Here is a 24,487-nt window from a genome sequence, read left to right as displayed (position 1 = left end):
GTTCCCAATGATGACCAATACCCCCCCCCCCCCCCCCTGACCCGAGGAGTATCAATAGTTTTTGGTTTAGCGATGAATGAAAACAACTTGAAATTAACGATCCAATTGGAATTCTCACTGTATCCAGACACTTACTAGTGGATTTACTCCCTTTGTTCAACACACTATAGCCTGATTAAAATTACTTCGTAATTGAAATTTCACACGATCGAGCTGTCTTCTTCCAAGAGCAATCAACGTCATGTCCAAACTCTTCGCTGTTGACAAGCTGTCACTTACGGTCTGTTCACTTCCACTATTTGGCTACTGTTATGTAAGGAGCATGCATATTTCGTAACAGTCTCGTGTGTGTGTGTGTGTGTGTGTGTGTGTGTGTGTGTGTGTGTGTGGTTTTTCGTGAAATCCGAAGAAAAATGTTCAAATGTACGTAAAGTCTTCCTTTGGCCGTCCTGCCTCCTCATTCATTTCAACTGGAAACTTCCCTTGTTGTGAAGGTGTTGGAGAAACTGCAGCCTTCTTCAATGACCCTGACTTCAGCCACCGATCCTTGTCAGAAGTAATAAACTGGTCAAAAATCGGCTTATGAAACAGGTAGTGCACTGACAAGGCAAGTTTAACATTTGATGTTGCCTGGGGCCACATACATGCCAGCAAGCGCTGCGATTGGTCGACAAAGCTCGCTCCGCGCATGCGTAAAAGGTTTCAGCGCATCTAGCGCCGTGAGCCAGAGCACAAACGACCCCCGTATTGTTGCTAAACAGTCGATCAGAGAAGCCGCATTCTCCGGCACTAAACTGTGTATACGTTCTCACTTACGAACCACAAAGGCTGCTTGGGGGATACAACCTGAAGTAGAAGTACACATGCTTTTTACACGAAAAAAAATTAGTGATGAATTTGATAATCACATTTTTATTCAATAATTTTACTCATTATTTTACACTATTTGGTGAAAGGTGGCCACGGACCCCCGTAGAAAGAGCCGGCGGACCCCTAAGGGGTTCGCGGACCACAGGTTGGGAAGCCCTGACATAGTATATAAGACATTCTCTGACTTCTTGCTATGTCAGTTCGGGGCAAATCCTTGAGCTTTCAATGATTATCTTATTGTCTCCGTCAGGAGCAACTGACTGTTGAATCTGCTGCTGTTGTGGCCTTATATAACCCAAAGGTGGCTTCTGATTGGTCAGTAGTTATGTCATGCTGTTGCAGGTAGTGTCAGAGTCTGCGCTGGAGGTGCCACCGCTCCTGCCATAGCTTACCGTATTTACTCGAATCTAAGCCGCACCTGAAAAATGAGACTCGAAATCAAGGAAAAAAAATTTTCCCGAATCTAAGCCGCACCTGAAATTTCAGACTCGAAATTAAAGGGGAGAGAAAAGTTTTAGGCCGCACCTCCAAATCGAAACAAAGTTGGTCCATTGTAATATGAAAGACAATTTAGGTCGAATGAATTAAAATACAGCTACAGTAGTTCGGTTCGAGTCGTAAGCTTAGCAGTTAAGCTTCACCAGGTAGCCATTGCTATGCGTCAGCCGCTCCGTCCGTGTTTATATGGATACCCTTTCTTTTTCACGTGCTTTGTCTGGTTTGAATTGATTGCTTATTTTTCTTTGATCTGATAAGTGCCATTCTCTTTGTTTTAGGTGTTTACGTCACTCTAAGCTGAAAATGCACTACTGTACTGTGTCATGCATTGTTTGTCGCATTCTGATAATGCGTTTTTACAAGCCGGCCGGTGTGGCCTAGCGGTTCTAGGCGCTTCAGTCCGGAACCGCGCGACCGCACCGGCCGCAGGTTCGAATCTTGCCTCGGGCATGGATGTGTGTGATGTCCTTAGGTTAGTTAGGTTTAAGTAGGTCTAGGGGACTGATGACCTCAGATGTTAAGTCCCATAGTGCTCTGAGCCATTTGAACCATTTTTTTGTGTTTACGACCTGTCGCCGCTCACGGCATGGCTTGCTTTTGTGCACGCTACCGCCACTTACAATTAAAAAACAAAAGAAAGGAATCGTCTCATTAGCGAAACAATGGCAAGAGACAGCTATTTGTTGTTACTTACACTGCTGCTTTCTTCGATAATGATCAACAAGAACCAAATAATAGACTGCGTATGATAGATGATGTTCTGAACGAGAGTTTAGCAAAAATTTTTCTCCGTTTGAAAATCTTTGCAGACGCCTCTTTAGTACATTACATTCTGCACAGAAATTAGTCACCTTAGATTTAAAAATCTAGTCAATTGCCGTGCTTCATTTCTGTCTGTACCACTATTAGGCATAAGAATAATACGAATATAAACATGACATGATATGTATATTCTTCCGCGTTTGCTGTTGTCTCACTAAAGTTTCGTAGTTTATTAGGCAGGCAGGATCTAAAAGAGATAGCAGCAAACACGAAAGAATACATGGCAAAAGGTTTATATTCGTATTATTCTTATGGTGAAGAGAATACTGCATGTGATTCACAATACATAAAAGTTCCTATTAGCAACCATCTCTTCTCACAGGTGGGAAAAAATTCAGAACGTAGAGTTGGCCATATTGACAAACGTCCCAAACAGTCCTGCCAGTCGGATTTTCATAGTACATTGAAATGCTGCTACATTCGAAGATGAAAAATACGGAATTTGTATTTACTTCGTCGGATGATGTATGAAAACGCAGTGGTTGAAACTCGGGGCGGAGAAAAAAGCTCATCTTCCATCTTTTTTTTTAATTTATTTACTGACGCAGAGGTTTTGGTGCCAGTATTTATCTTTGTGCATGCAAAGCAAGCCTGTATAGCGCTACTTATATTCGATGGCAGAACTTAGTTGTGGCGGCACCTACCAACATTTTTCAGAACTTCCGCTTACTTTGCACTCGATTCTAAGCTGCAGGTGGATTTTTGGATTACAAAAACCGGATAAAAAGTGCGGCTTAGATTCGAGTAAATACGGTAAACATTGAGACACTTTTCTCTGGCTCTTTCCTGCCTTGAGAACTCGCTTCCACACACTGCTAAGATCATTTCTGCCATCATTGTTGAACATTTTCTCACACAGTTTTATTTCTACAGACTCTTCAATATTGTACATTTGTTTGTGAGGCTGTGCTCAGCAACTGTAGATTCCTCAAATTCTTGATTTTTATTTATTTATTTATTTATTTATTTATTTATTTTTTTAATGTGCCACTGGTATTCTGCACAGCAATCTGAAACAGTGCAGATGGACTGACTAATGTAAGTGCTTTTGCAATCACATGAGATTTTGTAAATCCCAGGAATCCTAATGCCAAGTCTGGCCTTGTGTTAAAGGTATTGTAGCATGTACAGTAATAGAGAAAACTAAGAACTTGCCTGCATATGAATAGCGGATCACGTTCCGGAATCTGCAAATGTTACTCATTATAAAGCTTAAACTTGCATCCAGTTTCATTAGAAGTTGAGAGTAGTATTCTCCAATTGTGGTTCTAACTTCTTCAATATAATAAGACAACAAAATCCCTTTTGCATCCCGAAACACCGACACGGTGATCTTTCCAGCTGATGCCACTGTTCTTGTCTTCTTTGGAGCTGAAGGACTGCCTTCTAACTACTGTGTAGACTGCTCTTCAGATTCAGGTGTGTGGGATGAATCCAAGTTTAATCTGCTGTCGTGTATCAACATAAAAAGTCACTTCTGTCTTTTGAAAAAAAGCACTAAGCATTTCTTTGCAATTATTGTGTGAATGCAGTTTATTTGCAGTGAGCACATGCAGGACCCATCTTGCACAAACCTTTCATGTGCTCAGTTCCCAGTGCAAGGTGTGATATCTTCCTTTGATGTCTTTAGAGCAATAGCAATTTCGTGCACCTTTATACACCGATCTTCTAAAATCGCATTGTGTGCTTTGTCGATGATTTCCAATGTGCAATTTTTTGACGTCGTTTGCTGGACTATCTCGTATACTTTCACGGCCAAGTTTAAACTCGGTAGCCCATTTCTTCAGGGTGCAAATTGAAGGTGAAGAGGTGCCATACACATTTATGAGCCACAAATGAATTTCTGTTGGTGTTAATCCTTCGTTTATGAATTTAAATATTGCATGACACTAGAGTTCTTCAATTTTCAACACCGTGCACACAATTCCTTGGAAAGACTGCCTAGTCAACTTCGGCCTGAAATGACTTGCAGTTGCACACGCCATTTACTAACACGTATACCAATGTAAGACGTAAAAAAGTACATGAATAGTGCTGTGATTCTGAGTGAGGCTGAGAACTTTTTGAACACACATCATATAGGCAGGGTGTCCCAGGAGGAATGGTCAGTATTCGGGGATATGAGACGAATGAACATTTGAACAGAGGCATATGAATGTGGGCTATAAACTGTGCATCTTCTACTGAACAAGTGCTCATGGCTTTTAAGGTAACCATTTTAGAGTCCATCTTTACATGACATTTTTTACTTGTTTTTGTTCCTTGCTATGGCCTCCCAGTAAGTCACAAATGCAATCGGACAACTTGTACAAATACTCGTGTAATGATTCGCAGAAATCTGAAATGAAATGACCACGTAGGCTGAGTCATAGGTGGGGAAAAAAGTGGATTTCAGTTCATTGGTGGGATAGTATCAAAATATAGTCAATCTATAAATGAAAATGCTTACAAATCTCTCATGTGAGCTGCCCTAGAATATTGCTAGTGTGCAGGGGATCCATACCACATAGAGCTAATAGGGGATATTGAACATATACAGAGAAGAGCAGCACGAATGGTCATGGGTTTGTATGAAGCTAGGGCATGTGTCACAAAGATTCTGAGGAAACTTTAACTGGCAGCCACCTGAGCTTTCTGGAGAAGGCCTTGTAACATGCCCTAGAGTACAGATGGGTGGGGTGGTACCTTTAAACTGTTCGTTGTTTCGACTGTGCTCCCTGTCCACACCACATAACTGGTAATCCTGCGGTGGTCGTATTGTTCTGCTCCACACTGCTGCTGGCTTGCCTAAAATTATCTATCGAAATATGCAAGTGAGTTAGGGGAGCCATTCAACATCAAAACACGACACTGTTCTACGTCTGGTATGAACAACTATTTTCTGAGACTATTAAAGACAATCACAGGTTTCCCTGTTTACATTCTAATTCAGAAGTGTTATCCCAATTAATGGATGATTAACAGTCCACAATATCATTCGGACGAGCATACGTGTAACCGAACACGGCGCAGATGATTGTTGATGAGGGTGCAGATGATTGTTGATAATGCGAAAGCCGAATGAGTGCACGAAAGTTCTTACGCTCGTCACGCGTACACAGATATTTGGTGCCAGTCCTCCTTTACACTAGTAATGATATAGCACTGTTAGTAAAGTTAATTTTTGAGTTCTCACTTGTATGAGGGTGCACGTAACCGTTGCGGCACGGGTGATTGTTGATAATGCGGAAAGCGATGACCAAACGCACGTTCTCACGCTTGCTACAAGACACTGGCAATTGACTGCACTCTTTTATGGTAACTAATTTTTACTGATTCACATCAGTTCATTCTGGGAGACCGCAGATGATTGATACAGTACGGTACTACACGCAACGAGAGGATACACAAATACGTTATCATCTACATCTACATCTACATCGATACTCCGCAAGCCACCCAACGGTGTGTGGCGGAGGGCACTTTACGTGCCACTGTCATTACCTCCCTTTCCTGTTCCAGTCGCGTATGGTTCGCGGTAAGAACGACTGTCTGAAAGCCTCCGTGCGCGCTCTAATCTCTCTAATTTTACATTCGTGATCTCCTCGGGAAGTATAAGTAGGGGGAAGCAATATATTCGATACCTCATCCAGAAACGCACCCTCTCGAAACCTGGCGAGCAAGCTACACCGCGATGCAGAGCGCCTCTCTTGCAGAGTCTGCCACTTGAGTTTATTAAACATCTCCGTAACGCTATCACGGTTACCAAATAACCCAGTGACGAAACGCGCCGCTCTTCTTTGGATCTTCTCTATCTCCTCCGTCAACCCGACCTGGTACGGATCCCACACTGATGAGCAATACTCAAGTATAGGTCGAACGAGTGTTTTGTAAGCCACCTCCTTTGTTGATGGACTACATTTTCTAAGCACTCTCCCAATGAATCTCAACCTGGTACCCGCCTTACCAACAATTAGTTTTATATGATCATTCCACTTCAAATCGTTCCGTACGCATACTCCCAGATATTTTACAGAAGTAACTGCTACCAGTGTTTGTTCCGCTATCATATAATCATACAATAAGGGATCCTTCTTTCTATGTATTCGCAATACATTACATTTGTCTATGTTAAGGGTCAGTTGCCACTCCCTGCACCAAGTGCCTATCCGCTGGAGATCTTCCTGCATTTCGCTACAATTTTCTAATGCAGCAACTTCTCTGTATACTACAGCATCATCCGCGAAAAGCCGCATGGAACTTCCGACACTATCTACTAGGTCATTTATATATATTGTGAAAAGCAATGGTCCCATAACACTCCCCTGTGGCACGCCAGAGGTTACTTTAACGTCTGTAGACGTCTCTCCATTGATATCAACATGCTGTGTTCTGTTTGCTAAAAACTCTTCAATCCAGCCACACAGCTGGTCTGATATTCCGTAGGCTCTTACTTTGTTTATCAGGCGACAGTGCGGAACTGTATCGAACGCCTTCCGGAAGTCAAGAAAAATAGCATCTACCTGGGAGCCTGTATCTAATATTCTCTGGGTCTCATGAACAAATAAGGCGAGTTGGGTCTCACACGATCGCTGTTTCCGGAATCCATGTTGATTCCTACATAGTAGATTCTGGGTTTCCAGAAATGACATGATACGCGAGCAAAAAACATGTTCTAAAATTCTACAAGAGATCGACGTAAGAGATATAGGTCTATAGTTTTGCGCATCTGCTCGACGACCCTTCTTGAAGACTGGGACTATCTGTGCTCTTTTCCAATCATTTGGAACCCTCCGTTCCTCTAGAGACTTGCGGTACACGGCTGTTAGAAGGGGGGCAAGTTCTTTCGCGTACTCTGTGTAGAATCGAATTGGTATCCCGTCAGGTCCAGTGGACTTTCCTCTGTTGAGTGATTCCAGTTGCTTTTCTACTCCTTGGACACTTATTTCGATGTCAGCCATTTTTTCGTTTGTGCGAGGATTTAGAGAAGGAACTGCAGTGCGGTCTTCCTCTGTGAAACAGCTTTGGAAAAAGGTGTTTAGTATTTCAGCTTTACGCGTGTCATCCTCTGTTTCAATGCCATCATCATCCCGTAGTGTCTGGATATGCTGTTTCGAGCCACTTACTGATTTAACGTAAGACCAGAACTTCCTAGGATTTTCTGTCAAGTCGGTACATAGAATTTTACTTTCGAATTCAATGAACGCTTCACGCATAGCCCTCCTTACGCTAACTTTGACATCGTTTAGCTTCTGTTTGTCTGAGAGGTTTTGGCTGCGTTTAAACTTGGAGTGGAGCTCTCTTTGCTTTCGCAGTAGTTTCCTAACTTTGTTGTTGTACCACGGTGGGTTTTTCCCGTCCCTCACAGTTTTACTCGGCACGTACCTGTCTAAAACGCATTTTACGATTGCCTTGAACTTTTTCCATAAACACTCAACATTGTCAGTGTCGGAACAGAAATTTTCGTTTTGATCTGTTAGGTAGTCTGAAATCTGCCTTCTATTACTCTTGCTAAACAGATAAACCTTCCTCCCTTTTTTTATATTCCTATTAACTTCCACATTCAGGGATGCTGCAACGGCCTTATGATCACTGATTCCCTGTTCTGTACATACAGAGTCGAAAAGTTCGGGTCTGTTTGTTATCAGAAGCACTGCTCATTTTTAAACTACTTCTTGATGCACTTCCCTCTGAATCATATACTTATTTTATCACTTTACTGTAATAGCACTTGTAGAAACACTTCAACTTCCGTACTAACAATGCCTCTCATATGCAGAGCTACACACTACACAACATAACAGTTCCGTGTCCAGCGATCGACTAGACAGAGAAACTCCACAACTAAGCCAGCGATATGGCAATACACTTACAGCCTGTTTACAAAGTTAAGAGAACCAGCTTTAAATAATAGGGATCATGAGGTCAAGAGTAGATCAATTTCAGTGCGCACAGACGTATTTCTTTGTCACTCTAAGAGTAAGGAGTTTCATGAGTAAGTTAACTTTGTTACAAGGGCTTGCACCATACTTGATAACAAACTGTGAATAGTGGATTGGCTTGTTTTTAAGTTCGTGACACTATCTCGTAACTGTTTGTGGCTTTCTGGAAGTTGTGATACTACTGAAAGTTCTTCTAATGTTTGTCCTCTTACTGTTCATATTAATCCCATTAACTTGTTATTTTTTAGCAGTATCACAACTTGCAAAAAGCACAAACAGTTACACAATAATGTCAGGCACTTACACCAGCCTATCCACTATCAATAGTTCATTCTCAAGTGTGGTACAGGTATTTATAACAAAGGTATGTTCAATGAAACTCCTTCCTTTTAGAGAAACACAAGCAGTTATTAGGAACAGTGGTGCTAATAACTAAGCATTTTAAATAAAATAATAAAAACAAATAATTTACTTTGGTTCCCTACAGCTACACTGTTGTAGGTGCCTCCCTCAGTTCTTCAAATTTCTACATAGAGAGGGGGTGCAGTATGGGGAAAGGGCCCTTGTCATAATTTTTGATTCAGTCATGTGCTGCAATGAGTGAGTCTAAAGTCAACGGTGTGACTCTCGTTCAAAAAAAACTGAATCTGAGAAACGCCACATCGGTAACGTGATTCTTTCGAGCACCTAATCAGCTGGCAATTGAGCATCAGTTTTCACTGGTGTTGTGACTCTTACTTTTCCACACTTTGCTGACTCATTTAGATTCAGGTGTGTGTGTATATATATATATATATATATATATATATATATATATGTAGTTCTGTCACAGGTCACGAGATTCAAAAAATGCATCCACTTTAGCTGCAGATATTTGGACCTCTATGTTCAGGCAAAATTTGACGACCCACCCAGAGTGCTCTTGGCGGTGATAAAGTTGTTCTGCGACGTGGCTGAATGGTTGTTGCAGCTTCTTTCTGAGAAGGAATTCCAGATACTGTCACACTTTTGTTGTCTCGAATAAGATCACCAGTATTGCAGACATTCTGTCCTATACTCTTAATCTGCATACGACTGCTTTCCTACTTGTTTACGGACCTTCTCAATCTCTGTATTCTGAGCAAACATATGAGGTCTGTAGAGTGTTTTGTTCCCAAATTATGCCTCATCTGTAAAATTTCTACTGCTTCACACTGTCAGAAGTGAGAGATACCATACACTGTGTTTTGTAGTGCACACAATCTGCCGAGATGCAATAAGCACTACAGATGCGTGTGTCTGAGGTTTGACCATTTGCCTGCCTACTTCTGCTGCACGGATGTCAGCACGCCCCTCTCATCGGCTGCATGCACTCGGAACAGAGAATTTAGGATGAAGACGGTTCAAACCTGCGTCCAGCCATCCAGATTTATGTTTCCCATGATTTTTCTAAATTGCTGCTGGCAGATGCCAGGGTGGTTCTTTTGAAATGGCACGACCAATTTTCTTCCCTATCCTTCATGCAATCTGAGCTTGTGCTCTCTCTAATGACCTCAGTGTCGAATGTTCCACAGAAAATCTCATCTTTGATAGAGCGCGCAGTATCGGAAGTTCGTTAATTTTCCTGGCATACCACAGCTGTGTGGCTGACTGGGACTCAAGCTGGAATTACACAATCCACTGGTGATGCCTAAACAACTTTAAGCTTTCGCTGAAAGATTCTGGGTTTGAGTCCCAACCGGACACAGTTGGATCTGCATGGCACGCGGTACATCTGCTGCTAGAGTACGGAAAAAATTGTGTTCGGTGCTACCTTTCAAGCAATGGTATGCTGTATGGCATGCTCAGTGAGTTGTGGACAGGTTGGAGTTGGTTGTCGCACCGAAATGATTGGAAGTTGTAAATACGGTGCACAAAATTCTGCCTTTATTCCACATACCGATTGTTGGGAAGCCTCCAGGGAGATAAGAGTTACAGTGAGTGTCACTGTCCTAGGAAATGGGATCTTATGGTGAACATTAAGCTACTCAAAAGGAACAGCGATGTTTCAGGCTAATTGGAATAATTGAAAGCAGAAGGCCTGAAGCTGCCTGGCATAGAGTAGAAGCAGTGTGTGTGTGTGTGTGTGTGTGTGTGTGTCTACTTCCACATCTATATCTGTACTCTGGAAACAAACATGAAGTGCATGGCAGAGGTACACCACATTGTACTAGTTATTAGGGTTTCTTCCCATTCCATTTAGGTATAGAGCGCATTAAGAATGATTGAATGCCTCTGTGCATGCTGTAATTATTCTAATCTTATCTTCATAATCTCTATATGAGCGATACATAGGGTATTGTATGTTCCCAGAGTCATCATGTAAAGCAGGATCTTGAAAATTTGTTAGCAGATTTGCTTGGGATATTTTACGTTTACCTTAGAGTTTGCCAGTTCAGTTCCTTCAGCACCTCTAACACTTTCCCCACGGATCAAACAAACCCGCGACCATTCGAGCTGCCCTTCTCTGTATGCGTTCAATATCTCCAATTAGTCCTACTTGATGCGAGTTCCCCATTCTAGAACTGATTGCGTGAGTGTTTTGTAAGCAATCTTTTTTGTAGACTGTGTGCACGTCCCCAGTATTATACCAATAAACTGAAGTCTACCACCCACTTTACCAGTGACTGAACCTTCGTGAGCTTCCATTTCATATCCCTACAATGTTACATCCAGGTATTTGTAAGAGATGGCTGATTCCAATAGTGACTCATTGATACTACAGTCATAGGCCACTAAGTTTTTTTTCATTTTGTGAAGTGCACAAATTTACATTGTTGAAAATTTAAAGCAAGTTTAGTCTGTGCACCACTTTAAAATCTTACCAAGATCTGACTGAATATTTATGCTTCTTCTTTCAGATAGTACTTCATTATAGGTAACTGCACCATCTGCAAAATACCTGAGGTTACTATTGTATACAAGGTCATTAATATACAACACGAACAGCAAGGGTCCCACCATATTTCCATGGGGCACATCCGAAGCTACTTCTACACCTGCCAATGACCCTCCATCTGAGACAACTTATTGTGTCCTCGCCACCAAACATCCTCAGTCCAGTCACAAATTTTACTTGATACCCTGTATAATATTATTTTTGACAATAAGTGTAGGTGTAGTACTGAGTCAGATGCTTTTCAGAAGTGGAGAAATACTATGTCTACCTTACTGCTTCGATCTAAGGCAGGACCAGCCATAAATTCTGCACGCGTGCGGTGCTCCTGCACACATGCAACTTCCGGGTCACAGCCTGCACGCCGGTGCCGTCGGCGTTCATGTAGTGCATGTTTCTACGCACAGATGTCGCTTTATCCACTTGCTGGGATACTCTGTACCAGTGCATTCTAGTGCTCTTTCCACAGCTTGCAAGCCAACCATGGGAAGGTATTTCGCGTATTAAAACATTTAAAATACTGTCATAGTCTATTCATTGAGACGTCTACTTTTAAGTTACCAGTTTAATCCAGTAAGACAAGTAACACAGTTAACAACCGTGGGTTTTTATTAAGGCAGCTTGACTGACGGCACGTGCATACGCGTAATGTTTCTGATCTAGTATTTAAGAAAGGGAGCAGTCAGCGACTTCCAACGAGCCTTATTCATGATTTCAAATAACATTAAACTAATGCAAGGTTTCCTATAACTAATTCTCGGTGCCCTCAGTTGCACCCACACAATTTCTGTCTCACTGACCTCTGAACAGAATGGTAACCGCAGACCTCTCGATGATCACCTGTTATTTCAATACCATTACTGCTATATCTTTCATCAGTTCCGTCTGAAATCTCCATAATAACCAACAATTAGATGAATGTTATGTTTTATCGACTTCAGCTGAGCGTACCCCTTCACACATTAAAAAAAGAACCCTAAATGTAAGTATACATTGGAACAATCGGTTTAATGACCAACTTTCCTGATAATAATGTAACATGGAGCAGAATGAGGCAATAATGCACAGTTAGTAAACAATAACTTTTAATTATGAAAGGAATAAATCGAAACACGTTTCTCATTGGTCATGAGAAATGATAATCGAGTTGATGTGTCTCACCCATTTTCTTACCGACATTTAATTTTGCTTGCCGATCTTCACTGTTGAGTACACTACACTCGTCTTTGTGATATGTATTGTAGTGTCTTTCAATTGAAAACTTACACTGGCCGCCTATTATTCGGCGGCATAGCAAACACTGAGTTTTCACCAATGGCTACAAAAAAGAATTGCAGTTCCCAGTAATTTTTAAACGACTGAGAACATAGATCTCCCGTCCTTTGCTTTTCCACAGTACCTGCCTTTTCTCAGTACTTCTGTTAAGGTTTCGGTTACCAGGGGTAAACGAGACTGGGTATGTTGCGCTCTTGCTTGTACCACATAAACATGGAAGTGGAGCCGCCGCCGTTCATTTAGGACACGTGTCTAATAACAGATGTCGCTGTCGCACACGTGTGCACATGTGCACCACTTCCGCACGTCTGCACACTGTGCAGCGTTTGGCCGGTCCTGATCTAAGGCTTTCAGTATGCCATGTGAGAAAAGTGCGAGTTGCGTTTCACGTGCTTGATGTTTTTCAGAATCCATGCTGACTGGGGTGCTGAAGAGCGCATTTTGTTAAAGATAACTCATTACGTTTGAGGTCGCAATATGTTATAATATTATACAACAAATCAGTGTCAGAGATATTTGATGGTAGTTTTGTGGATCACTTGTACTCCCCTTCTTGTAGATGGGTGTGAGCTGTGTGTTTTTTCAAGAATTGGGCATTTATTTTTTTTATGGATCTATGATAGATTACAGTTAGAAGAGGGGATAACCCAGTCGCATATTCAGTATAGAATCTGACAGATTCCATCAGACCCTGGAGCTTTGTTCAGTTTTAACAATTTCAGATGTTTCTCAGTTTCATTGACACTAATACTTACAGTGAAACCCTGCTTTTACACCTTTTCAAGGGACTTAAAAAAAAATAAAATAATGGTGTAAAACGTGCGAAAATGTAAAATGTGGGAAATACAGTTTTCAGCTGTAAAAGTTAAGTTCAGGAAATCCCGTTGCACTTTATGTATGATGTATCTACATAACAGGCATCAAAACCTGTCCGGGACTTTATTATCTAATAAAGGTTTACTATCTATCTAATAAAAACCACTGATGTAACTGGAATTTATAACTGTCTGGGAAGTGGAAATGTTCTGACTTACTTTCAAACGTCATAATCGATGTTTTTGGAAAGCCTGTATCTGTCATTCATTATTTAAATAATGAAATACTGCACTAGTTACGTATTTTTTCATGCTTAGCAGACGCTTTTGAGAAATTTTTCTGGTTGTCAAGTGCAACTATGAAAATAAGTATTTTGTTTGTTTGTGTGACATCACAAAAAATACATACATAAATACTGCACTTGACAACAAATTCTCGAAACACATTTTGCTCAGCATTAGTACAGTACGAAACAGGCACTGTGTTTACACTAAAAACATTGAGCAACACAAAGTGAACGACTGTGTCAACTAGCGCTCCACGTGGCCATACACCGAGACACGCGAAATATGGTTCGACAAAGATGTCAAGATGATCAGAACAATCACAAAACTGCATTTGCGCAGTAGAGACAGTATGGAAATGGTTGTGATTGGTCATGATATCTCCATTCGAACGAACCTAGTTACTCCCATTGGCCACCATGCCACATAGAGCTAGGTGGCAACGGGAGATACGGCAGCAATTGTTAAAACTTTTACTCGTTTAGCCATTCAAATCCATTGAATAGAGTGCCTTGGTGTCAAAAAACTTCACTTAATATTTGTAAACACTACTGGACAGCCAACATTACGCCAGCATCATATTTTCTCCACAAACATTTTCTCGTAATGTGTAAATCGTGGGAAAATTATAAATATGTTGACGCAAAATCAGGTGTACAATAACATTGTGGGCATAGGGAATTTGACGGGACCGACAAAAGTCTTAAACGGTGGGAAAACATTAATTCCGGTAATTTAAAAGCGGGGTTATACTGTATTTCATTCATGTTTTCAGTGGTGCGAGTATTAAATTGGGGCAGTTCTACTCGGTTTATCTTAGTAAAAGAACATTAGAAAGTGGAGTTAAAGTTTTTGCTTTGCTTCACTGACCTCAGTTAGAAGCTGCAGTTTGCCAACAGATGGGAGAGTAGTCATGCGGTCCTCCTCCTGCACCTCCCAATCGGTCAGTGAAGGAATGCTGGACTGTGCTGCATCCGTGTACAGGATTCATACTACCATCGGACTACGGTCTGCCAGTGTGGGACTCGTTTAGCCGGTGGTTGTACAAAAAGATTGGGTACAAAAAGTGGAATATGAAATGAAACAAAAGGTATTAAAAATGACTAAAATACAGGGGTGCACATTGACGATGACAAATAGCGTGAGACATAATGCCGTTTCCTCCTTTACACTGTTAAGAGTATACAACTTTTTCAGAGTGCTGTAGCCAGTAGTGTGTGCTTTGGGCTCTGCAGTGTAGTAGAGGCTATCACTGGTGGGGTGTCTGTCGGCAGGTGTGCCCCATCCGGCAGCTGTCAGACGGGCAGCGGTGCCGTGTGGTGTTTGCATTCCTGGCATGGCAGGCGCCGCACCTGCTTCTACTGGATGAGCCGACGAACCACCTCGACATGGAGACCATCGACGCACTCGCGGATGCCATCAACGATTTCGAGGGCGGCATGGTGCTGGTCAGCCACGACTTCAGACTCATCTCGCAGGTCAGTTCTTGCCCCACTTCCACCATCCTATCTGTCCTGCTTGTCACCTGAATGTGTAAAAATATGCTGTGGGTTGTTAATGTTGTTAAACTGTAAAATGCTATTATCCTTTCTGATATTAATGTGTACTGTACATTTGAGAGTGGTATTGTGCAACACACTTACTAATAATTTTCCCCCATAGTAACTCTGTATTTACTATTTAAATTTATGAAAATCAGTGTATTTTGTCTTACACTTTTTCTCAAAATTGTATAATTTTTTGATAGGAATTCTTCATAAAGCTGTCATAAGTAGAGAAGACAATACTGTTTTAGAAGTTTTGGATGGTGTGGCATACTTGAAAAATACAGGCATGTGGAATACCAGTAGACATTTCTCACACTCAAACTGTATATTGCTTTTCTCCTCCTCCGCTTTGCACACTTCACAATTTTTGGAGGGTGTTTTCTTGATGGGGTTGGGAGGATAAACCTAACAAATCCTGAAAACAGTTGCTTACTAACTCACAAAATATCGAAAGAAATAGTGTGTTATGCACCACTAAATAGATAGGTGTCTTATTTTTCCAATGGTATAGAACATGTCCTCTGCCGCTCGTGGTCTAACAGTAGCGTTCTCGCTTGCCGAGCATGGGGTCCTGGGTTTGAGTTCCGGCGGCGTCAGGGCTTTCCACATCCCCCGAGATGACTGGGTGTTGTGGTGGCGTTTCCATCATCATTCATCCCCATTATGGTCAGAGGAAGGCAACGGCAAACCACCTCCATTAAGACCTTGTCTAGTAAGGCGGTGTGCATCTCCCGCATCATTCCCCTACGCTCTGTCAAGAAGTATGGGACTTCATTTCCATATAACATGTCATGCCATCTGTTAACAGAGAAGAAATATTAAGAAGAAACTAAGACTGCTCAGCCCATCACACAGCCGGCAGTGTAATAACAAACCTGAAACTTCTGTCTGTGAGCTGGCTGTTTAAGCCAATGGGCGAGTAGGCAGGACATCTGCCCACACCTTAAATTAACCATGCCAAATCCATTCATAACCGTGGCAACGCTGTGCCACTGCAGGACAAAGACACAGGAAAAAGAAGAGGAGAAACACTGAGATGTTTGTTTTAATGCTTCATGTGTTCTGCATAGTCTGCCCCACTTCAGTAAAATGCACAGAACATTAATGCAGCCATGTCAGACATTCAGAAAAGTCTTTCTTTGGGATGATGATCAACTCGCTTGTCACTTTGGCTGGAATATCAATTGTCATCAAAGCATTTTGCCCCTTTGTGCATATTTCTGCACTGTGCTTCCCCCCCTCCCCCCCCCCCCCCTCCTTTTTTAGCGTCATACTGGTAAGTCTCATCACCTGCGATGATTTTGCACCCCCGCCCCCCAAGAAACGAATTGTCCGTTTTTTTTCTGCATTTTAGTCTAACTGCACCACTGTTTTTATTTGGTAGTCAAGGTGCGCCAGACAAATTTTCCACACACTTCTCCATTCGTCAAAATGTTCTGGAGAATGTATTGAATACTTCGACTTAGAGATGTTGCATTAGTTAATTACGTTGTTAAACAATGCTGCAACTATTTGAAATTGTGGCTTTCTCTATACAGTTCAGTATCATGGCCTCCAAAAGGAAACCCATTATGCAAGACGTAAAGCAGAAACCCAAAATTTTGAATAAATTGAACTGACCTTCACAGAAAGCCATTGTTGCTGACTAACTATTATTTATGACATAAAAAAAAGGAAGATGATCGACTGTGCAGGAAACGAGTTGGGGAAAATGGAAGGTCATGTGAAAGTGAGAATGAAGAACTGAATCTGTCTGTTTATATGAGGTTCATACAACACAGTAAAGGAATTGCAGTCAGTGGTCCAATAATTAAACAAAAAGCAGTTGCATTTAATAAGCATCTTGGCAAGAGTAACTTGCTTGCAGCACATGAGGGTTGGCTATCGCACTGGAAAAAGACACAGCATTTGACTCCAGACACTTGTCAGAAGATAATGCTGAAAGATGCAGAAGAGCTTGTAAAGGAGGGAAACACGAGGTTGGAATATCTCCACTGAAGGAAAAGATAGATTGCTACATTCAGTAAAGATGACACAATTAAGACACTTGCATAAAGCTTCTGGCCACAACTGTAATCAGAAGAAAGAACACACACACACACACACACCATTCATTCACACAAGCAAGCACACCTCATGCTCACACTGGAATTGTCGTGTTTGTGATGTGCGCTTCCCTGTGTGAATGAAAGGTGTGAGTTTCTCTCTTCCTTACAAAGGTGTGACTGAGAGCTTTGTGTAAGTGTCTTCTAATTGTTCCTTTCTGCAGCTTAATGTATCATCTTTACGGTAAATAGCAATCTATCATTTCCCACATTGTTAGTTTGTAAAGAAGATAAGAGGTAATGGAGGACGATGATGCTTTGTACAATGCTGATGAAGTCTGACTCTTGTAAAAGATGCTTCTTTCAAAAATATTAGCTGCCAAGAATGAGAAGGAAAACAACAGAAACACCTGATATTAATGGCATGTTGTAATGCAAATGGGAGTAATTAACTGCTGCTCATGGTTAATGGGAAATACCAACATCCTCATTGTTTTCAACACAGAAACATAAATACACTATCATTGCAATATTGTGCTCAGAAGAAAGTGAGAATCGGCAGAGAAATATCCTCTTCGTGGCTCTGTGAGATATTTGGACCCACTCTGAAAGGAATTAAAGAAGAAAAAGCTTCAACTGAAAGCTGTCATTGTAATTAATATTGCTCCGAATCATTCTTTTGATGTGATCTAAAGTCCGTTGTTATGAAAGTATTCTTTCTTCCACTCAGTGTGAAAACTGTGACTTGGCCCATAAATCGGGGAATTTTGGAATCAATTAAACGTTATTATTGATGTGAACGTGTCTCCTTGGTGAATGAATGTGAAAAAGGTTGTATTGGTGCTATGTTGAAGGTGTGGAAAGCAGTTAAGTGACATTTTCCAAATAGCAGAAGATTGAGATAAAGGGGAGAACGGTACCATGAAAAGGAGCTGGAGAAAAGTGTGGCCATACATTGTTGAAGAGCTGTAGTCAGTACTGATCAGTAATGATGAGCCAGTCAATTCGAAATAAATTGCTGCCAGTTAGTACATTGACATCTTCAGAATCTTCCAGGAGGAGAAATTGATGAGGATGATGTTGGTAACTGTCTGAATAAGGAACACCGTGAGAGAGAGCAAACTTTTAACAGGTGAAGAAATAATCAAAAGCATGCAGTAAAGTAATGGTGAAAGCAATGAAGAAGAGGACATAGGAAGAAAGAGAATGGAGCCTTCTCAGGTTGAAGGTGCTGAAGCTGCAGTCTTCCTGGAGAGAATTATGTAGCAATCAGATACATGACGGAAAGTCATCGAGTAGAACAGAAGTGATTTCTGGCTTTCCCCAATGTAGTATTATAGGTTCCCCGCTGTTCCTTATCTAGATAAACGATTTAGGAGACAATGTGAGCAGCCATCTTAAGTTGTTTATGCAGATGATGCTGACATTTGTCAACAGTAAAGTCATCAGAAGATCAAAACAAATTGCAAAACAATAGGATATCTGTATGGTGCGAAAATTGGCAATTTGCCTTAAATAATGAAGTGTGAGGTCATCTACATGAGCACTAAGAGCAATCCATTAAACTTCTGTTATACAATAAATCAATAATGTCCAATAGCTGTAAATTCAGCCAAATACCTAGGAATTACTATTGTGAAAAATGTAAATTGGAAAGAGTAGATAGAAAATGTGGGGATGGTGAATCAGACTGCATTTTATTGGCAGAGCATTAGAAGATGCTGAAGCAATGATCTAATACCTCTTAATCGAGGAGGGTTTGGACGAGGTGGACTGTGGGTGGCTTACAACCTTTGTTTGGCAGCGTGCAAAAACTGCTCCAATGGCGTGCTTGGTGGCGAAGGAGTTTCAAAATGCCCAGGGGTAGAATAGTAATAAATCAGCCTGGTAGTCCTGGCACAAACTGCACTTCCCCTGTATCCCAATTGCTGATACCAGAGGACGAACTGGGCATCTGGCAACTGCCTTTGTACTCCTATAGTCTATAGAATCACCTCAATGCTGCAGCTTGGGTAACAATGCAGTAGCACTCCTCTTACTAAATGGGCTGCCACAAGATGACGACGACGACGATGACGGGTGTGGGATAAGAATTGTATAGTTCACACATATACCAGCAAAATGCGGTGGACAATGACGCGGGTCCACGTGGCGTTGTGCGGCCGAGCTGCCGAGAGCACGGCCGGGGATGTTGCCTCGTCGGAGCGGAACGAGACTGGTCGAGCGACAGCTCAGCGTGCCTAATGTCAAGAAAGTGGCTGTCTTAAGTTTTCCCCCCAGCTGAAGTGACCATCAAGGGTGTTGTGGGGCTGGCTTCCAGTCTGTGCAAAGCGTTATCTGCTGCTACAGATGGAGGCAAGGGAAAGAATTGACACAATGCAACAGGTGTACCCAAGTGACTGCCTACCCTAGGCTTGTCTGTCATTTTTCTTTCTTTTTCTTTTGTTACTGCTGTGGGATCCTTATCAAATAGGATTAATATAGTACATTGACAAAGGTCAAAGAAGGGCAGCATGTTTTGTAGTATCAAGAAATAGGGGAGAGTATGTCACGGACATAAGAGAGTTGCAGTATACATCATTAAAACAGTCATTTTTCATTGTGATGGGATCTTCTCATGGAATAATAGTCACCAACTTTCTCCTCCGAATGTGAAAATATTTTGTTGATGCTGACCTACATATGGAGAAATGATAGACATGATAAAATAAGATCTTGCACGGAAAGATGTTTGTTTCTTCCGCTGTTAGAGAATGAAACAATAGAGAATTAGTGTTAAGTTGGTTCAATGAGCCCTTCTTCAGGCACTTAAGTGTGATTTGCGGAGTAGTCATGTAGAGCCAGATATAGCACCAATGTAAAGTTTGTAAAATAGACGTGTGATAAGCATGCTGCTGTCGGGTATCATCATTGCAACAACTAAGTAATTGTGATATTTTTCATAATGAGTGAACCTATTGCATATGTACATGTTCAGAGGCTTAAGTTTTCTATGAAAGTAACTGTACCTTTAAATTCAGTAAATTGTAGTCCATATGTTTTTAAACTAAATTTCAGATATTCTCAATAATTTCGCACCCATTATGTGCAAGGAATGGCCAGATTAGTGAGAATCTGCTATACATCTTTTAATAGCATTTAGTACCTTGTCAAAAAAGAATCCTATGGCATTGAAGACAGTAATATTTATGGTAGTCTATGTGATGTACTCGGCTTTAGTTGAAATTTGTTTGTTTGTTGTGTCACACGATGCAATTGCTAAGTAATTAAATGTTTTAATTATTTCAGGTCGTATTGAGATCTTGCGTTTATTTAGAACCTTTAGAATTCATTATTGCTACATGTAATGATACCAGCTTGCCAATTAGCTTTCCAGCAACACTATGGCAATGGTCTTTACGAGGACAACTGGAGAGGTCTAGGGAAAGGGGTAGATTTCAGGAAAGTCACCAGGAACCACGGGACAACGGAGACTCGCCATATGGGATGAGAAGGAAAGACTGATTGTCTTTCCTTCTCATCCTGTACAGTAAGTTTCCCTTGACCTGTGGTTCTGGGTGACTTTCCCGAAATCTACCCCTTTTCCTAGACATTTCCAGTCCTTTTCCTTCACCCTTCTTCCTTCCCCTTCAACCCTTCTGCCTGAAGAAGGAGCCACTGGCTCCGCAAGTTTGCCAGTTACAACAGTCTTTTTGCCACTGTTTGATGAGTAGATTTTTTATGTATCCAATTAAGTAATTTATATCTAAAAACAGAGATGATGTAACTTACCATATGAAAGCGCTGGCAGGTCGATAGACACACAAACAAACACAATCATACACACAAAATTCTAGCTTTCGCAACCAACGGTTGCTTCATCAGGAAAGAGGGAAGGACAGGGAAAGACAAAAGGATGTGGGTTTTAAGGGAGAGGGTAAGGAGTCATTCCAGTCCCAGGAGTGGAAAGACTAACCTTAGGAGGAAAAAAGGAAAGGTATACACTCGCACACACACCCATATCCAACCGTGTCTGTGTATGTGTGGTTGGATATGGGTGTGTGTGTGCGCGAGTGTATACCTGTCCTTTTTTCCCCCTAAGGTAAGTCTTTCCGCTCCCGGGATTGGAATGACTCCTTACCCTCTCCCTTAAAACCCACATCCTTTCGTCTTTCCCTCTCCTTCCCTCTTTCCTGATGAAGCAACCGTTGGTTGCGAAAGCTAGAATTTTGTGTGTATGTTTGTGTTTGTTTGTGTGTCTATCGACCTGCCAGTGCTTTCGTATGGTAAGTCACGTCGTCATTGTTTTTAGATAATTTTTCTTGCGTGGAATGTTTCTTTCTATTATATTCATACAATTAAATAATTTTGTCAATAATAGATTGTTTTTGTTGTTACAGTAGTATAGTTCATTTTATCCAACTATAATTGCCTGTCACTGTCTTAATGATTCCTTCCTGCATACAACCAAAAGAGCATGCCATTTTCGCTGTCAAAATTGAGGATGAAAATGGCAACACAAATAAGATCACAGCATCAGATGCCACAGGCCAAATGACTGAAAGGTGCAGAGCACTCGGGGCAGAAATGTGGCTACTAGGACGTTGTACCTGACTTAAGTGCCTCAGGTATTAACTCATTCAGAGCACGCAGAGACCAGAGTGGCTGGCTGCATTAACATGTCGGAAGCAGAAACACGTTGGCGAGGGAGGGCATGTACGTGCATTTAGAGCACCTGATGGAAGGCTCGAAGGTGTGCATAAACATGTCCAGGGCACCCGGGGACAGTAGCAGCGACATCTGTTAGTATGTCCAGAACAGTCATTGGGTTAAGGCTTGCTGATTCTGTCTGCTCCATCTTTTACCATCTTCCTGGTTGTATGTTATTGTGTCCATCTTCATTATGTCCATGAAATTTCATTCAGCACACAGCTGTACCTTGCTTAAATCTAGATTGGGGAAGCACAGGTCTATATAAACACTCAGTAGCACTAATAATTTATTCCCTCGGTCTTCTGGTGGGTTGTCATTCTTTTCTCAGAAATGTTGCAGCTTGCTGCCTCTTTTGCTTCTTGTATGCTTGCTTTGCTTTGGTGTGCGTGTGCAAGTCAATTAGAGTTTTCACAGGTTATCATAATGATGTCCTATGTTTCAGGTGGCGGAGGAGATCTGGGTGTGTGAGAATGGCACGGTGACAAAATGGCAGGGAGGCATCCACACTTACAAGGAGCACCTCAAGGCGAAGATTCTCAAAGACAAGGCCAACAACAAGAAGCTCTTCAAGTGATGAGCGGGCACGCTAGGCGGGACAATGAATTGACGACACTGCAGGAAAATTCGACCGACACACATACTCCACTATATCTCTCTCTCGGCCTCCTCTCTCGTGTGTCGAGGTCGTTCATTTTCTTTCTCTCTCGATTTCGACAAAATACTTGTCGTAATCTCTAGTTTTTATTTTCACTTTCCGAGCAGTAAGAAAGAACTTGGGTTATAGGAGCAACTGTTGCAGTGAATGTGCCACACTGCTACAAACAGTGACGATCGTTCGGTGTATGCAGGATCGTTTTGTAGGGTTCGGTTTGACCTGTTCTTAGCGAAGTACTTGCTGTCGGTATTCTCTCCCTCCATCTTTCACTCCCTTCACATTCACTGGTTTACTAACTGTAATTTCGGGTCAGTTTCAAATGTGGAGGTGACTCTTTTCAAGGAATAGATGGTTGGGGTATGATGGGCACCTCGTGTCTACTCGCCCACATCTGCTGCTAACTGACACCTTCTAGTAAAGTGCAGTGTGCCTGCTGCTGATATCATTTGAGATTATTTTTGAGGTGTGAGAGTGATGCTTCCTGACAAAAAATTTGGTTATCATAAGAAAGCAGGTATGTGCAAAGTAAAATCAAAGGACAGTGGGGGGACAGTTGAATAACAGTCGTGCCTGTGTTGCGGTTATTGTTTTGCACCTCGTGGGATATATGTGAATGGCTACTTCCATCTTGAAAATGCAGAAAGCAAGTGGCACGTCACTTCTGATAACGACCACTGGAAATCGGCGACACCAGCTCCCTCTTTCCGTTGCTATTCTACAAGGTGTTAGAAGAAAGCAAGGGAAGAGACACGTGTTGTCAGCTAAGAAGTACTGACGCATTTTGTATCTGCCTCAGTCTAATTTCAGTCTTGTACAACTGCCTAATTTGACGTGTTCTAATTTTCAGCCATCCCCTCAAACAAGTGACAGGATGTGGACAAACAGTTGAGAATAGATGCAAACTGATTTTTAGGTGTGAGGGACAGTGTGTTTATTTTGAAGTGTTAGCCGAGAGGAATACTGGGTAGGTTAGTTGGGTGTCAACTGTTAAGAGGACCGACGTGTCGCACAGTTGTTCTTATCTTCACCGATAGTATCGTACTAGAGTTGTGTATCGGAGAAATTACTGTAACAATGCACATTGCATATTTGAAAATTGGTACAAAGCATCAGACTTGGCTGATGGATTGCTGCAGAAGGAAATGTGAAATAAGTTTAGAGTTCTTCACCCACTACAGCTGTCGGCATATTGAACTGCGGGCCAGAGAGAAATAAGAATTTTTCCTATGCTGTCGGGGTGCCCATCATTGTAAAGGAAAAAAAAAAGTATAAATCTCGTAGGTATCTTATTACAAACTGTCTAGGGTATTATAAATTTTCTAAGGTATTATTTATTCACTATTTCTCGTTCTCTCTAGGAATATTATCGTCAAATTTTAGCAATGAAAATAATCGGCGGCAATACGTATGTTAATCGTGCACGAACCGTATGTTTCGGAAATGTCTGTGAAGAATTGAAGCTATTTTTAGAACTTTTTGTAATTTGTGGGACTTTTGAATTGTCACCTGTGCAGTAGGTACTTGTGTTCTTTTTTTTTTGTTTTAATTTTTGGAAATAGCTGTAATTTAGGCTTAACTAGCTGCTGCGGCAGTCCTGTGATATAGCTGACACACGACACACTGGCTCTGGGTAGGAAATAAGGTTACCGGCACACATTATTGTTAAAATTAGTGAAGTTAATTGCATGTGCCGTCTTTTTGGAAAAAGCTCTGTTACTTTGAGCCCGTGTATCTGATGAAGTGTGTTTGGTTTCTGTTCCTGGTTGTTAAAAGTTGTTACCGATTTTTGTGGAAACACATTTGTACTTGTCCCACATGACATTGGCTGAATGTAATAAAAATCTGGACATTGCTAGAGTCTTGTTTTTTCCTGATACACACTTTTAGCTCACCTTTTTATCACTCTGGTAGCTTCTACTAAATGGAGGGAGAGAAAGAGCTTGTGTGAAATATGAAGTTTCTATCGTATTAGGTATGGAAAATAAAAATTCATGAGCTATTCTTCTCAGGTGAGTGCTTTGCCCCCCGACCCAACTTGTGTGATGCCGTCATGTTAGCACCATAGCCACGCCAGTCAATTGCAGAGATGACTTGTCAGTCATATTGGGTTGTGAGCCTACATACTCCTTATATGTGGAAGTCTCAAAA

The 24,487-nt window shown here is 41.5% G+C and overlaps 1 protein-coding gene across 2 annotated transcripts in view; it reads left to right on the top strand.

Annotated features, from left to right (window-relative positions):
- LOC124720000 (ATP-binding cassette sub-family F member 2) overlaps positions 1–24,191 on the top strand; it is a 93,092-nt gene extending 68,901 nt beyond the window's left edge. For both annotated transcript variants that reach the window (XM_047245231.1, XM_047245230.1), the window contains exons 11-12: positions 14,675–14,878; positions 22,127–24,191. In XM_047245231.1, coding sequence (XP_047101187.1) covers positions 14,675–14,878; positions 22,127–22,258 — 336 coding nt within the window. In that variant the 3' untranslated portion in view covers positions 22,259–24,191. The remainder of the gene's footprint in view (positions 1–14,674; positions 14,879–22,126) is intronic.
- Positions 24,192–24,487: the final 296 nt, after the last annotated feature.

Source organism: Schistocerca piceifrons, chromosome 11 (assembly GCF_021461385.2).
Source record: "Schistocerca piceifrons isolate TAMUIC-IGC-003096 chromosome 11, iqSchPice1.1, whole genome shotgun sequence".
Taxonomy (NCBI): Eukaryota; Metazoa; Arthropoda; class Insecta; order Orthoptera; family Acrididae; genus Schistocerca; species Schistocerca piceifrons.
The sequence above is the reverse complement of the archived record's forward strand: the minus strand, read 5'-3'. Positions and strand labels throughout refer to the sequence as shown.